This window comes from Amblyraja radiata, chromosome 30 (genome assembly GCF_010909765.2).
Source record: "Amblyraja radiata isolate CabotCenter1 chromosome 30, sAmbRad1.1.pri, whole genome shotgun sequence".
Lineage (NCBI taxonomy): Eukaryota > Metazoa > Chordata > Chondrichthyes > Rajiformes > Rajidae > Amblyraja > Amblyraja radiata.
In genome coordinates, this window is record NC_045985.1 from 28,500,865 (window position 1) to 28,518,892 (window position 18,028).

General features: G+C 44.3%; 1 protein-coding gene across 1 annotated transcript in view; it reads right to left on the bottom strand.

The window, feature by feature from the left end:
- Positions 1-18,028, bottom strand: part of LOC116990217 (RLA class II histocompatibility antigen, DP alpha-1 chain) — a 58,827-nt gene that overhangs the window by 6,974 nt on the left and 33,825 nt on the right. The window contains exon 4 of the mRNA XM_033047762.1: positions 11,135-11,282. Coding sequence (XP_032903653.1) covers positions 11,137-11,282 — 146 coding nt within the window. The 3' untranslated portion in view covers positions 11,135-11,136. The remainder of the gene's footprint in view (positions 1-11,134; positions 11,283-18,028) is intronic.

Sequence of the window (18,028 nt, forward strand, 5' to 3'; positions counted from 1 at the left end):
CAGAGGAGTAGTGGGGGTGAGAGGGAGGGGGGAGTTTGAGGGGTTGGAGGGGGGGCGCGTCATTAGAGCTGAGGGTTGGTTCTTGAACGCAATAATAGTAAGATTAAACGAGAACTTACCAGTTTGAAGTTTGATCTTTATTTTATGAGGAATTACGTCGAGGGACTACGTGAAGAAGGCCGTCCAGGCGCATGCGCGTCAAACTTCAAAGCAGCGGTGTGAAATCACAGATGATCTACTCCGAAGCATAATAGTAAGCTACGTGATACAAACTTAACTTACCTTTGATCTTATTAGGGTGGGAGCAGAGGGCACGTAGTCCCTCGACGTAACTCCTCATAAAATAAAGATCAAACTTCAAACTGGTAAGTTCTCGTTTAATCTTACTATTTTACTTCGGAGTCACGAGAGTGACTACATGAAGATTTTAACGCTTCTGTGATTTCAGGCCATAGATTGGGTTCCGGCGTATCACTGCATTTTGCTTGACTCTATGAGTGAAAAAGTCAATAACATGCAAACCATCATACTTGTTTAATTAATTAATGGATTATTTTATGGTAAAACATTATGTGTCCCATTTTAATCTCTAGAGACATTTAATACTGAATTCAAAATAGTACCACCAAATACACCAGGGTCTGTAATTTCTTTGTGATAATACTTGTGCAACATCCTTTCATTTTCCCAACCTGCAGCCGTGAGGATATGGTCTATTGGAATGTCCAAATCCTTGGCCGCCAATGTTGCCGCCGCCCTGGTGGAATGAGGTTTAAATTTGTCAGTATCAATTCCTGCATCCAATAGCACCTTCTTCAGCCATCTTGAAATTGTTTGTGTTGTCACTTTTTTGTGTGGCTTTATGGCTGATGAATAATCCAATTTCTACACCTGTAAGATGTTTGGTAGTCTCAATGTAGTATTTTAAATATGTAACTACACAAAGTCTTTGATCTGCAGGATAAGCTGAAAATCAATTTACACCCCGAGACTCCTGGTCTGCTCTGTTTTAGCAGGTCATAGACATAGAATGTAATTTCCTCTGTTTTCATTCCCATTCTGTCTATCATATAACCATATAACAATTACAGCACGGAAACAGGCCATCTCGGCCCTACAAGTCCGTGCCGAACAACTTGTTTTCCCTTAGTCCCACTTGCCTGCACTCATACCATAACCCTCCATTCCGTTCTCATCCATATGCCTATCCAATTTATTTTTAAATGATACCAACGAACCTGCCTCCACCACTTCCACTGGAAGCTCATTCCACACCGCTACCACTCTCTGAGTAAAGAAGATCCCCCTCATGTTACCCCTAAACTTCTGTCCCTTAATTCTGAAGTCATGTCCTCTTGTTTGAATCTTCCCTATTCTCAAAGGAAAAAGCTTGTCCACGTCAACTCTGTCTATCCCTCTCATTATTTTAAAGACCTCTATCAAGTCCCCCCTTAACCTTCTGCGCTCCAGAGAATAAAGACCTAACTTATTCAACCTATCTCTGTAACTTAGTTAACTTATCCTTATCCTTAACTTGTGTAATGTTTGTACTCTTTGAGCTGACACTAAAGCCATTAACATGACTTATTTTATCGTAATTTTGTCTAACAACAAATTTGAGATGGGATTCCAATCCCTAAGTAGCATTAAAGATGCCCTTGATGTATCTACAAGTCAAAGGATGTGATCCTAGAACTTGATGTTCCGATGGTCTCGATAAGTATGCCGACAAAGCATTCCTTGCTGTGTTGATCACACTATAGCTTAAATTATAATCAAAATGTAATTTGACAAATTTCTACAACATCTGAAGCGTCTGCCGTGTGGTAAGAAAATTTTGTGTTGAAGAAACTGTTCCCATTTCTTAATGTAAGAAAATATACTGCTTCTAGGTACTTTTTAGAATCTGCAAATCAATAAATCAATACGATCATGTAAAGGATGAAATTCACCAGTTACAGGGTGCACAAGTAGGTTTTCTTGTCTAAAGACATCCATAATGGGTTCAGTCACCATTTTTAACCCTAATGGATACCATGTTCGTGTGGGCCAATCTGGAACCATCAACAATCCTGAAGCATAATCTTGTTTGATCTTCTGTAGACACCTATTGATGAGACAAAAGGGAGGAAATGCAGACAAAACATTCCACCCCAATTTAACGTAAACTCATCCCAAATGTTTTCACAATTTTGTGGAAAATATCACGATTTAACATCCATTCTGTGTTGTCATTGAAATTTCTTGACCTAGTATCTGCAATTATGTTGAATTTACCTTGTAGATAACTTGCAGAAAGCCAAATATCTTTCTCAATGAACCAGTGCCAAATCATGTTTGCCAATCTGTCACATGCTTCTGACTTGATTCCACCCATGTGATTAACATGTGCCACTGCCGTAGTGTTGTCAATCTGAACCTGTACATGCAGATTTTGTACCTTTCGGCAAGGGCTTTCAACCCATGCAATACACTTAGTAATTAAAGATAATTTATGCCATGTGTCTCGAGCAAAGGTTCTTCCTCTGCATTCCATCTATCTCCACAGCTTGAGTTGGCATCCGCAGCTCCCCATCCCAGTGCACTTGCATCTGTTTGTAAAATGGTAGCTGGTGATTCAATCATTATTTTCCTGTAGGAACAATCCACATTTTTAATCCACCATTTTATATCCTCAATTGCTGTGTTCGGTAATTGCATAGGTCTATCAAAATGTCCAGCATGTCTTTTTAATGCTGCAATTTTAGCTCTCTGCAATTGCTGATAGTGCAGTGGCCCCAGCTGGACAGCTGGAAACAAAGCAATTAACCTACCCAGCAGACTAGTCACTTGCCTGATTGATGGTTGTTTGCCTGCAATTAGTTCCTTACAACCCTCAATCAATTGCAGCTTCTTTTCCTTGGGTAAGTTCACTGTCATATGGTGTGAATTAATAGTGAACCCCAAGTAATCAATTATTTTGTTAGGTATCAGTCTGGATATCTCTGAATGAATGACAAATCCCATTCTTTGAAATGTGAGGTTTACTTTTTAAAACTGAAGCTGTTGCCATGGCGCCAGTATCTCCCACAATTAAAATGTCATCCAAATAAGCCATTATCAAATAGTTCTTAACAATGCTAAAATTGCCTTCAACAGTTTTGTAAACAATCTGGGGGCGGACGTCAATCCATTTGGTAATGCTTTAAACTGCCACATTTGAGACATCCAGACAAATTTGCACATGCACCGCAACAGAATAATGCATCTTGGAGATCTATGCTTGCCATATAGTAGCAATGTTACAATATTTTGAGATTTAAAAAATCAAGACTGCAATTTATCCCATCAGATAAAGCATAAAAATAAGTTTAATTTGACACCTAATTCACTTTCATATCTCAAGTATTTAAAAAGTTATGGCCATTTTCATACTGGGAAATGAGCATCTTGTTCCCTATTGATTTTCTATGGACATAACAAAAAAGCTGTGATCGTGTCAAAAGCCCATAACTTTCTTAAAAATTAAGAGAACTGAATGAAATTTTCAGTTATCATAGATTGAAGCATTCTGAAACAAATATAAAATAATCTTACTTGGATGACCTGAAATTAAAGCATATAATTAGTTAGTTACCTAATTGTAGCTAATTTCAGACTTCAATTATTAGATCTAAACATCTATCCATTTCTTAATAAATGATTAACATTTTTAAATAGCCTAAATGTCCAAATAATATTCACAAATAATTCACAATAAAACATGATTTTTAAATCTCATTTACATTAATTTATAGACCAAATGGAAGGAATTTAGTGTTCAATTGCTGTAAATAAATGCCCATTTAAATCAGCTTTCCAGTGGGTCCCTGTGGAACGCGCTGGTTTAGAACGTTCACATTGCGGTAGATTTGTGCCCCAAATGCCGAGAAAAATACTGCGGGATATAATGGGCCCAAAATGAGCTACTCGCAACATTAAACTTTGTATAAAGGGATCTTTAGAAGCCCTTTTTAATGTAAAAATATACAGCATACCTTCAGTTGCCTGCTTTATGAGACCCTGCGGTTGCTAGTGGTCGCGGGTTTAGAGATTGATTTTTAAACTACTATAACTATTATACGAGGCCTTTAAAACTAATAATAGCTTTTGCGACGGGGTCTTTCAGCGATTTTTCGTTAATAATTAACTAGGCTGAACATCTTCGATTTGAACAGCCTAGAGAAAATCGCGTTTTAAATCCGCCCCCCTCTAAACGGCGCCAAAATCGCGCACACCCGCAGCGACAGATTTTCAGCGACGCTTCAGGTAGGCTTTGCAACATACCTACATATAGCATTCTGTTGAAATTAATTGCAAAGCATTAGTAAAAGTCTCCATTTTGAAATGTCATACTACACAAAAGAGTTAAGACTTGTGAGGTCCAAAATGATTCTAGTACCCCCATCCTTTTTTGTTCTAGAGAAAATACTAGATACAAACTGATGGTTTTGATAAGTTGTTTTCTCTATTACCCCTTTTTTACTCAAAATCTCAATTTCTATTTGAATTCTTCTCATCTCTTCTTTCGAGAAGGAATATATTCATTTTGGAGTATGTTGTGTAGGGGGATTTTCATTCTGGTAAAATTCAATTCTAAACCCCATAATACTGCACAGTATATATGCATCAGGTGTTATTAGTTTCCATTCTTTTAAAAAGAATTGTAACCTACCCCCAACTTGTAAGTAGGATACATCTGATATGTTTCTTTCAGAACCAGAGCTACCTACCTCAGAGTTTACTGGCGTCACTTTTTGTACCTTGCCCCTTGTGGAAATACCATGACCTCCACGTCCTGGGGTTGTATGTCCATATCTTGTATGTGAGTACGAGCGACTTGTTCCTTCACCAGTTCCCCTTCGGTATGGATATTGCCTTCTAGCTGTGCTGCCAAACATCGGTGGTTTCATCATCCCGATGGTTTTTGATTCTTCGTTGAGAACCTTTAGTTTTTTGGCAAGCTCTTCTCCAAAGAGTAAATTTGGCAATTGTATATTAGATGGTTTACAGAGCCCTGCAAACTTAGGATGTATGTTAGGTCTTATCACAGTTTTACAAATAGTTTATTTCAAAATGTGGATTACACATCATTCCCATCACATCCTGTTGTGCCATTGTCACATTTCCTTCTTCCAGATCTTTGGCAAATGCCGTAATACTTGACCCAATCAATCTTAATACCCGCTGTAATCTCATTTCTTGAGCTCTTACTGCAATGCCCATATAATTCCACACTTCTTTGTTATCAGCTGGCACTCCTGGCAGAGCACAGTTCTGCGGGATTTCATATTTGTTCATAACTTCATCCATTGTTGTATCTTCTGATTGATGGGAAAGCAGGTAATTTATACTCTCTGCTATTTCCTCTGGAAGAGGTTGTCCATTGTGTCTGGGACTACAGAACTTTTGGCCCAGCCCTGGCATTTTTCTTTTTTGCATTGGGTTCTGGCCCTCAACTGGTTCATTATCAGAGTATTCTGGATATTCCTCCTCATAATGGGTTTCACCTGGATATTCATCATCAGGTATTTCATGCGATGGCTCTATTATAGGCCGATGCTTTTTTGTCCCTCTTTGGGGTACATCAAGCTCTTCATTTGAGCTGTATATTGGCAGCCCACTTTTGGGTGCTGCTCCATATTCTGGGTCTCCTGTAGACCAACGCCTGTATTGTCTTTCAGACATTTCTGGTGCTGCCTCCCTGTCAGGTCAGCCCATATATACATCTTTATCATCAGGCATTTTGGTCGCTGGCTCAAATCTGGGCCAACGTTTCCCAGAACCTCTTCTGGGTGTTCCATGTGGTTGCTCTTTAAGCCCGCGTCTTTTATACTCCTTCTGGAGTTTGTTTTACCCATGAGGAATTCCAGTTTATAAATTCTATAGTTCAGACTCCTCAGAGTCTTCCAGGCCTGTTATTTCTTTATGACCTTGCTCCCTATGGGAGTTTCAACGGGACTTTTCCCCTCCCGTGTAAAATAGTTATTTCTTTACAATCGACTTTTTAGTCGGGCGCCTGCTACTCTCAGACACTTTGTCTTATTGAGTGCTTACTGCGGTGCGCTTACTATTCTTCCTCCCACCTTTCTCCATCCATAAGACTTGCCTGTGTCTCTGCACACAGTCTCCGGAGAAAAGCAGCCTGAAAGTAAAAGTAGAAAATACTTACATTCAGGTTTTCCTTCACTCACGGTTTGGAGGTTCCACACCTCCTACCGCGGTCGCAGCGCAATGCGTCTGACGAGATGATGCGCGTGCGCCTGGACGGCCTTCTTCACGTAGTCACTCACGTGACTCCGAAGTAAAATTACTCGCTCCCTCGCTGCAAGAAGACAGCATTTTTTTTTCAAAGGCCTTGGAGCGACGCAACTGGCAGCGCGTACGGTTAGCAACGGGAGGGAGGGGGGAGGTGACTTAACTCGTGCTAAACAGCAGATGTTTAATCCAGGGCCGAGCCGGGGGGGGGGGGGGGGAGTGGAACAGGGAGGGACAGAGGCAGAGAGAGCAAAATACCACCGTGCGTCATCCGCTGAAGCGTTCAGAATGTTCTGGAAATGAAGCGTGCGCAGCTCATGCACGAAAGCTTTCGGCAACTGTATGGAATTCGGGGTGAGGAGCCGGTCGCGTCTCACACACACTAACCACCCGCCCCCACAAACAACGGGTCCCTTCTCATCTAAGCTGTCAATGAAGAGACAGCAAATTTATTTTTAAAAGCTGTCTTTGAACGTAAAAGTTAATGTTAAGAATTAGTGATGTTAAGTGAGAAATAATTAAATTCAATTCAATGAAAAACAATGGAATCGGCAATAATTAGTGCAGTTAAATGAGAAACAATAAAATTCAATGTTATGAAAAAAATAAAAATAAACAATGCTTTAATCCACTGCTAGGGGCGGGGCCAGGAGGCAGGTGGGCCTCGAGCAAAGGCATTGTGACGTCAGCAGCTGGCAAGCAGCGATAATTGAATAAAAGTCAGTTTCGTGAATAATTTTGGTGAAAATCTTGGGAAATAATTGACCAAATTTACAGAGGAGTGGATATCAACAATCAAAAGGTAAATCGCTACTGAAATATGTAAACATTTCCCCGTTTTGGCGTCTGGTTTTCAAGGAGATACGTTTCGAAGGCAAAATGACACACACGCAGTTTTAATAAGTGCAGACCCGTTGGGTCTGGTCCCCCAACGTGCGGTTGCGGGGGCGGGGGGGCGGGAAGTTTAGGGGGCGGCATGCGGCATCACGCACACTAACTACCCCCCGCGCACACGCGAACTACCACCCTTGATATTAATATTATCCATTTGCTCCTTTTACCCCATAACTGCCCTATCCACTGACGCATAGCCCCCAACTCACAGGCGCATCTGGGGGGGGGGGGGGGGGGAGAGAGTGAGGGCAGAGAGAGAAGGGGCAGAGACAGAGATGGGCAGAGACAGAGAGAGAGGGTGGTGAAGGGGAGGGAGTGGTGGAGAGATTTATATTTTTTTAAATGTCAGTTTGGTGATAAATCTTAGTAAATATCTCGGGAAATAATTGACCAAATGTATAGAGGAGTGGATTTTTGAAATCATAAGGACGATTTCTATCAGAAGTTGTAAAAATGTCACTGTTATTGTAACGTCAGCAGGTGGGCTAAAAAAGATTAGATTGGTCAACATATTTAATAAAAGAATTGGGAAAATAATGTACCAAATGCACAGAGGATTGGATTTCTAAAATGACAAGGAAAATCTCTACTGAAATATGTAAAAAATCCCCCGTTTCGGTGTCTGGTTTTCGAGGAGATACATGGCAAAGGCAAAGGCACACACACACACGTCCCGAACGTGCTTTAGACCCCGAGTACGGGGGGGGAGGGGAGGGGAGGGGGGAAGTATATAGATAGATATAGTCACACACACAGAGTTTTAAAAATATACTAGACCAAGTGCAGACCCGTTGGGTCTGCCCCCCAAACGCAGCCGTTCCCTACCAGTAGCCCCCACGGGAGACGTGGTCCTTCAACTGAAGCCGTTCCCGAACATAAGATTCCAGCACTCAGCAGTGCGTCTGTTTTTAAATGGCGTCTTTGAGGCGAGAGGCGGGCGCCAGCAGCCGTTATGGTCGCTAGCCAGCAGGAGGCGACAAAATGAGTGAGTGGGGGGGGGGGGGGGAGGGGGGGAGAAGGATTTTATTAAAAATGTGTATATAAACACGACAAAATTTAATCGGGAGTGGATACTTGGAATGAAAGGTGAAATCTCTACCGAAAAATGGAAAAAATCTCGGCGTTTCAGCTTCTGGCGTAGCAACGAATCAAAGGCTGGCACCCACAAGTCAGGCAGAGACAGACAGACAGACAGACAGACAGACAGACAGACAGACAGACAGACAGACAGACAGACAGACAGACAGACAGACTTTTAATATTATATAGAGATAGATAGATAGATAGATAGATAGATAGATAGATAGATAGATAGATAGATAGATAGATAGATAGATAGATAGATAGATAGATAGATAGATAGATAGATAGATGTATAGATAGGATGATAGATATAGATGTACGTTTTTTTTTAACACAGATTGGTGGGTCCATGGAACGTTCTGCTGGGAGTGGTGGTGGAAGTAAATACAATAGTGACATTTAAGAGCTTTTAGATGAGCACATGGATATGCAGGGAATGGAGGATATGCATCATGTGCAGGCAGAAGGGATTAGTTTAATTTGACATCAACTTTATGATCCAAAGGGCCTGTCCCTGTACTGCATTGCTTTATATTTTATGTTCCTGATAACTGACCTTCTCCATCTCAGGCAAACTCCTGGTGAATCTCCTCTCCATCTTCTCCAGTGCTATCAGATTATTCGTACAGCAAGATGATCAGAACTGCATGCACTGCCCTAGCTGAGTTAGAGCATAACTACCTGATATCTGTATTCAGTGCCCAGACTAATAGTATAGCATAGGGCTTCCTAACCATGTTAACTACGTGTAATGTCATGTCTGGGATCTATGGACGTACTGCAAGGCCCCTCTGTTCCTCAATACTACCGCACACCTTCATGGACAATGCCCTAGCCTCATTAATACTTACAAAAATATCACCTTGCATTTGTCTGAATTAAACACCATCTGCCAGTTATCTGCCCATATAACCAACACCCTGGCATCTCTCTGCCACCTGACTATCGTCCACACTACCAAATTGCTCTATCAATCTTCATCTCATCCACGAATTTACCGAACATTACACCCACATCCAAGTCATTGACATATATTACAAGCCAGGATAGCAGCACCAATCCCTGTGGAACACCAGCACTCAGTCTTCCACTAATAGAAACAATTCTCTACCACCACTCTTTCTCTGATTGCTGCTAATTTTGGACTCAGTTTGTCGATTTGAAGCATCTCTTATAGTTTTATAGTCCCCTATAACTGTCACATGCCATCTTTTCACTCTTAATCTAACCCTCAATGGCCCTCTAAATCCAGCTTCTCTGTACTTGTCACCTCTGTTTTTCCCTCACTGGGACATGTTTCAGTTTCGGTTTAGGTTAGGTTTATTATAGTCAAGTGTACTGGGGTACAGTACTTTAATGATTCAATTCAATTATTCAATTTGCTTTTCTTTGCATGCTATCCAATCAGATGAGATATGCCATAAATAAATACAAACATCAAACTCAAGTACAATAGATGGAGCAAAGGGGAAGATACAGAGGGCAGAATAGAGTTCTCACCATTAGAAGCATAGAAACATAAGTGCAGGAGTTGACCATTCGGCCCTACTAGTCAGCACCGCCATTCAATCTGATCATGGCTGATCAACTATGGAGCGAAGGAAATAGGCAACGTGGCACGTAGCAGGAACTAAAATCAGTACCCCGTTCCTGCTTTTTCCCCATACCCCTTGATTCCTTTAGCTCTAAGAGCTTATAGTGCAATAGTGTTATAGACAAAGTCCGATGTCTTAATGAGGTAGAGGTGAATTGCTTTTGGAAGGACCGTTCAGTAGCCTGATAACAGAGGGGAAGAAGCAGTTCCTTAGTCTGGTGCAGCGATTTAAAGCATCTGTACCTTCTTTTGGATAGGAGCAGGGAGAAAAAAGGAATGACCGGGGAAGAACAAGTCTTTGATTATGTTGAAGATAGACATAAAAAGCTGGAGTAACTCAGCGGGTCAGACAGCAACACTGGAGAAAAGGAATAGGTGATATTTTGAGTTGAGACCCTTCTTCAGATTATATTTGCTGCTTTCTTGAGGCAGCATGTGTGGCTTTACTTTATTTTAGACATTAGAATATACAGCATGGTAACAGGCTCTTCTGCCAACAGAGTCTGCGCCGACAACAGTAAATGTATACCAGCACTATCCTGCACACTAGGAACAAATTACAATTAACAGAAGCTAAATGAACCTACAAACTTGTATGTCGTTGGAGTGTGGGTACAAACTGGAGCAACCAGAGGAAACCCACGCAGACACAGGGAGAACATATAAACTCTGTAGTCAGGATTGAACCCAGGTATATGGTGCTGTAAGGCAGCAACTCTGCCACTGTGTCGCCCTCATGTCAGTGGTGGAGTCAACGGTGGAGTACAATCATTGATGGAGTCAATAATGGGGCGTCTGGTCTGGTGATTGATTGGGCTAATTCTCGTTATTTCTCCTTTGAATGCTTCCCATCCCATTGTGTAGATGTAGACTTACTGCAAGTAGATGCTCTCGATTCACCTGGGCCAAGAGCAACAAACCAACTGCTGGAGAAATTCAACATCATGAGGAGAATGAAAGGGTTGACATTTCAGTTTGAAACCCTGTGTCAGCCTGCGTTTCCCCAGCAGCTTGTGTGTTGCACCAGATTCCAGCATCTGCAGTCTCTTGTGTCTCTACCTTTGTCAGGTTTTCCCTTATTGAATGATATTGGCCTTCCAAGATTTAAACCTCCCTGGATTTCCATTTTTACTGAAGGTTTGGATAATGTGTCTGGTCGGAGGGTGAATGGTGGAGCCCTGGTACCAGAGGGGTGAACAAGGAGTAGCCTTGGGAGTTTCTGATGGAGAATCTCCCCCAGTGATGGGACTGGGCACAGACTGTGACCATCACATGCCCGACACTCACCACTAGATGCCCTGCTGCTGAGCCTGCAGCCGCTGCCTCTCTTTGATCAGTAAGATGATTCCCACCACGGCGCTGATGATTCCCAGAGTGATTCCCAGAGCACAGATCACGGTTCCAGGGCCGGACACTTCCTCGGGTACCTCGGACTCTGGGGAGAGATGAGGGAAGGGTGAAGATCCAACAGAGAGCCCGGGGTGAACATATAGAGCAGAGAGCTGGGGCACCAAGCCCACCTGGGTGGAGGGGAGCCAGTCTCACCCCAAATACACACTTACGTCAGTAATTCCCCGATCTGTGTGAAATACTCACAATATCAAACAGCAAACGTTTAACATTCTCACGGTACCAGCGATGTGAAAGCAGCATCCAGCCTGCCCTGCAACTACATGGCATTTCCTTCAGCTCTTTATCCCGTTATCTGGTATTCAACTTATTTCCAGATTCAACAGGGAATTCCAGATCACAGGAGATTGCTGCTTAAAATCAGGGGATTCCAGATCACAGGAAATTGCTGCTTAAAAATCTCACTTGTCATATATCCACCTCATCTAGTTCCTGACCCACGGCAGCAGAAATAACTTCACCTGTCTGCTGTGTGGGAGCCCTTCATGATCGAGACTTCTTCACATATACCTGTCCAATCTTCTCTGCTTCGGAGACACATCCAACTTGTCCACATCCCACATGAGAGTGATGGATGGGTAGGCAATGTAAGATGGGCACCATCGGAGCATATACACAGGGAGGAGCTGTCTGAGGTCACAGCAATTGTTAAACTAGAGCTCGTGAACATGTAAGTTAAGTTTGGACAAATTGGTGAAATAGAAGCAGATCGTAGGATCTGAGGAGAGAGTGGGATGAGGGATGAGATCTACCTTGTTACAAGTGCAGGAAATGTGCACACCTGTGGGATTCACTTCAGACTGAACTGGAGCTATGTGGAGAGCAGAGCAGTGGGAATGGTCTGGGACTGATCAAGTGGGAAGTGTGTGGACAATGGGATTGGTCTAGGAATGATCAGGTGGAGAGTGTGGGCAATGGGATTCGGTTGGAAATGATCAGGAGTAGAATGTGGGGAATGGAATTGGTCTGGGGTTGTTACAAAGCAATTGAAACGTGGTATTAAGCGGCCAGGACAATGGACGTTCTCATCGGCCATATCCTCACGACCGCAGGATGGTCAAGTGAATACATTTCAAATTTTTTTTTTACCATAGCCTGATTGCCGACCAGGGCTGTTTTGCCCATTCTGTTTTGTGTTCACTTTAGCCTCTCCTGACATGGAGGGGTTGCTATTGATTGCTTTATTCACATAAGCCATTAATACATTTGAATCAATGTTATGCTTAATTCATTGTTCATTCTGAGTCAATCGATGCAGTGAGACGCCGGGATTTGAATCTGCGGCATGAAATCACAGAGCTTTGAACTCTTCACGGAATCACTCACGTGACTCCGAAGTAAGATAGTAAGATTAAACGAGAACTTACCAGTTAGAAGTTTGATCTTTATTTTATGAGGAGTTACGTTGGTGATTACGTGCCCATCACGCCCAATCCTCTCTCATAAAGATCATATGGTCGTTCTCATGTTGCTGATCTTACTATGTTACTTCAAATATTCTGTTATCTGTGATTGCATACCTCTGCTTTGAAGATTGACGTGCATGCGCACTGGCGGGTCTTCTTCACGTAATCACCAACGTAACACCTCATAAAATAAAGATCAAACTTCTAACTGGTAAGTTCTCATCTTACTATTCTACCCTATTTTAGAGATTTATTCAACTTTAGGCCAGAGTAAGATAGTGTGGAAACAAGCCCTTCGGCCCAATTTGCCCACGCCAACCAACATGCCCCATCTACACTAGTCCCACCTGCCCGTATTTGGCCCATCTATCTATCTATCTATCTATCTATTATATAAAAGTCTCGCCCCATCCGTCCGGCTGGCGTCCGGATCCCTTCCTGCCTTTCGATTCGTTCCCGCCGTGCGATGTCACAATGCCCGATGCTCGCAGACGTCCAATCGCCATGCCCGACGCTCGCGGACGTCCAATCGGAACGGATCCATTTACATATACGGCTTCCGGTCGCATTTCTTCCTTTGATTCCCTGCAACTCCGAAACCGGACGCAGAATCGCCGACGTCTTTTCCATTTCGGTAGAGATTTCACTTTTCTTTCTAAGTATCCGCACCTCATTACATTCCGTCGTGTTTAAGTACACGTTTTTAATCAAATCCTTACCCCCCCCCCCCAATATTTCAAAACTAAACTGGCTTCTCACCCACAGTAGCTTCACCAGCCCCAGCCCCTGCTGAACGTTCCATCGTGTGATGTCACAATGCCCGATGCTCACATATGTCCAATCGGAATGGATTCATTTACATATGCCTATGCAGGAGCCCCAGCCCCTGGTGAACGTTCCATCGTGTGATGTCACAATGCCCAATGCTCAAAGACATCGTTGCCATATAGAGGGAGTACAGAGAAGGTTCACCAGACTGATTCCTGGAATGTCAGAACTTTCATATGAAGAAAAACTGGATAGACTCGCCTTGTACTCGCTAGATTTTAGAAGATTAAGGGGGTATCTTATAGAAACGTATAAAATTCTTAAGGGGTTGGACAGGCTAGATGCAGAAAGATTGTTCCGGATGTTGGGGAAGACCAGAACAAGGGGTCAAAGTTTAAGGATAAGGGGGAAAGCAGAATTGCCGACATCTTTTCCATTTCGGTAGAGATTTCACTTTTCTTTCAAAGTATCCGCTCCTCATTACATTTCGTCATGTTTAAGTACACGTTTTAATCAATTCCTTCTCTCCCCCCCCCCCCCCCCCCCCCCCCCCCCCAGGTTTTCAAAAAAAAAACTGGCTTCTCACCCATACAAGCAACCATTTCGGTAGACATTTCACTTTCCCTTCCAGCTATCCACTCCTCATTACATTTCGTTATGTTTATGTCCATTTTTTTCATTAAAACCTTCTCCCCCCCCCCCCCCCCCCACTCACTCATTTTGTCGCCTCCTGCTGGCCAGCGACCATAACGGCTGCTGGCGTCCGCAGCACAACCTCAAGCGACGCCATTTAAAAACGGCCTTTCGGGAACGGCTCTACTTCGAGGACCACGTCTCCCGTGGGGGCTGCGGGTAGGCAATGGCTGCGTTGGGGCATTACACTTTTAAGGCTCTGTGTGTGGGGATGCTTCGTGTGTGTGATGCCGCCCCGCCACACCCCCCCCCCCCCTCCGCGTTGCCGAGACGGACACGACTTCGACGACTTCAAGATACGCTATTTTAAGATGGCCGGGACCCGACTTCGACGACCACGTCTCCCCTGGGGGCTACAGGTAGGGAACGGTCTTTATACACTTTTCCAACTCTGTGTGTGGGGGTGGTTAGTGTGTGTGATGCCGCCCCCCCCCCCCCAGTGGGGGCTACGGGTAGGGTATGGCTGCGTTGGGGGATCAGACCCGATGGGTCTGCCATTGGTCGTCGTGTTTAAGTGCACGTTTTTAATCAAATCCTTCACCCCCCCCCCCAATATTTCAAAACTAAACTGGCTTCTCACCCATAGAAGCAGCCCCAGCCCCAGCCCCTGGTGAACGTTCCATCGTGTGATGTCACAATGCCCTATGCTCACAGATGCCCAATCGGAATGGATTCATTTACATATGTCTTTGCAGGAGCACAAGCACTTGGTGAACGTTCCATCGTGTGATGTCACAATGCCCAATGTTCAAATACATTGTTGCCATAGAGGGAGTACAGAGAAGGTTCACCAGACTGATTCCTGGGATGTCAGGACTTTCATATGACGAAAGACTGGATAGACTCGGCTTGTACATGCTAGAATTTAGAAGATTAGAAACGTACAAAATTCTTAAGGGGTTGGACAGGCTAGATGCAGGAAGATTGTTCCTGATGTTGGGGAAGTCCAGAACAAGGGGTCACAGTTTAAGGATAAGGGGTAAATCTTTTAGGACCGAGATGAGAAAAACATTTTTCACACAGAGAGTGGTGAATCTCTGGAATTCACTGGCACAGAAGGTAGTTGAGGCCTGTTCATTGGCTGAATTTAAGAGGGAGTTAGATGTGGCCCTTGTGGCTAAAGGGATCAGGGGGTATGGAGAGAAGGCAGGTACAGGATACTGAGTTGGATGATCAGCCATGATCATATTGAATGGTGGTGCAGGCTCGAAGGGCCGAATGGCCTACTCCTGCACTTAATTTCAATGGTTCTGTTTCCCTCTCTGCACCCCTCTCCCTCTCTCACCCATCCCTCTCTCCCCCACCCCCCTTCCCTCTCTACGCCACCCCCTTCCCTCTCTCCACCCGCCCCCTTCCTCCTACCCCTCTGTCCCTCTTCCATCACTCCCCCTACCCCTCTCCCCTACCGCTCTCCACCTCCCTCCCCACTCTTCCACCTCTCCCCCTTCCCCCTCCCTCCCCACTCTTTCCCCTCTCTCCCCCACCCCTCTCCCCCTCCCTCCCTCCTCCCCATCCTCCCCCACATCTCCCTCCCCATCCCCCTCTCTCACCCCCTACCCCGCTCTCCTTTCCCTCCCAAATCTGTCCCGTTTCCTCCACCTCCTCTCCCTTCCCTCCCCTCTTCACATCCCCCCTCTCCCCACCTGTGTGTTTGGGGGGTGGTTAATGTGAGTTTGATACCGCAGCCCCCCCTCCCCCCCCCCCCGCAAAACGCCGTTGGGGAAACAGACCCAACGGGTCTGCACTTGGTCTAATTATTCTATAAAACTCTCGCCCCATCCGTCCGACATCCGTCCGGCTGCCTTTCTGCCTTTCGATTCGTTCCCGCCGTGCGATGTCACTATGCCTGATGCTCGCAGACGTCCAATCGCGATGCCCGAGGCTCGCAGACGTCCAATCGGAATGGATCCATTTACATGTACGGCTTCCGACCGCATTTCTTCCATTGATTCCCTGCAACTCCGAAACCAGACGCAGAATCGCCGACATCTTTTCCATTTCGGTAGTGATTTCACTTTTCTTTCTAAGTATCCGCTCCTCATTACATTCCGTCGTGTTTAAGTACTCTTCCACCTCTCCCCCTTCCCCCTCCACTCTCCCTCCCCACTCTTTCCCCTCTCTCCCCCACCCCTCTCCCCCTCCCTCCCTCCGCCCCATCTTCCCCATCCCCCCTCCGCCACATCTCTCTCCCCATCTCTCACCCCCTACCCCGCTCTCCTTTCCCTCCCAGATCTATCCCGTTTCCTCCTCCTCCTCTCCCCTCCCTCCCCTCTTCTCACACCCCCCCCCCCCCCCCGCAAACGCCGTTGGGGAAACAGACCCAACGGGTCTGCACTTGGTCTAGTATCTCTCTAAACCTATCCTATCCATGTACCTGTCTAAATGTTTTTTTTGTACATTGCGCTTGTACCTGCCACAACTACCTCCTCTGGCAGCACATACCACATACCTGTTACCCCTTGTGTAAAAAAAAAATGCCCCTCAAGTTATTAAATATTTTCCCCTCATGCCCTCTGGTTCTTGGTTCTCCTATTTTGGGTAAAAGACCATGCACTTACCCTATATATCCATCTCCTTATCTTATACACCTGCATTAGATCACCCCACTTTCTCCTGTGCTCCAAAGAGCAGTCCTAGCCTGCTCAACTACTCTCTATAGCTCAGCCCCTAGAGTCCTGCCAATATCTTCTCAGCACCTTTTACAGCTTGACAACATCTTTCCTAGAACATAGTGCCAAATTGAACAGAATGCTCTAAATGTGGCTTCGCCAATGTATTGTACAACTGTAACATGGCCTTCCAACTTCCATAATCAGTACTGACTTATGAAGGCCAATGTGCTAAAAGCCTTCTTAACCACCCTATGTCACCCTATCAGTGATGTTTCTTACAGGCAACTATATAGCTGCGCTCCTAGATCCATCTGCTCTATAACATTTCCCAGAGCCCTAACATTAAACTTTGTAGGTCCTGTCCTGGTTAAAATGCAACACTATGTTTTAACTTTCATCAACTATTCCTCAGCCCACCTGGCCAACCGATCAAGGTCCTGAACCATCTTCACTATCTGCAATACCACCCATTTTAGTGTAATCTGCAAACTTGCTAATAATGCGATGTACAATCTCATCCAAATGATTGATATAGATGACAAACAGCAATGGGCCCACCACTGAACTCTGAGGCACACCACTAGTCCACGGGCCTCCAGTCCGAAAAACAACCTTCCACCATCAGCCTTTTCTCTCTTCTATTAAGCCAATTTTCTATTTATTCACCTATCACTCCTTGGAACCTACACATCACATGGGATCCAAGTCATTAAGGCATTCTATACATCCATTTTATTTATGGAGACTTGCATGAACCTCACCGACTTCTTTGCTGAATCCTCCAACTACAAAGTCTGTTTCATTTGGGAATATTGATACAGTGTGTGCAATTAGGACCTCACCTCCATCTTCTGGTTCTACATGAATTGCCCCTGATGTCCATAATGGGCTCTGCCCTTTCCCTGTTTCTTTTATTCTTAATGTACTTACAATAGAATACAATTGAGTATAGAAGTTGGGATGTAATGTTAAAATTGTACAAGGCATTGGTGAGGCCAATTCTGGAGTATGGTGTACAATTTTGGTCGCCTAATTATAGGAAGGATGTCAACAAAATAGAGAGAGTACAGAGGATATTTACTAGAATGTTGCCTGGGTTTCAGCAACTAAGTTACAGAGAAAGGTTGAACAAGTTAGGGCTTTATTCTTTGGAGCGCAGAAGATTAAGGGGGGACTTGATAGAGGTCTTTAAAATGATGAGAGGGATAGGCAGAGTTGACGTGGATAAGCTTTTCCCATTGAGAGTAGGGAAGATTCAAACAAGAGGACATGACCTGAGAATTAAGGGACAG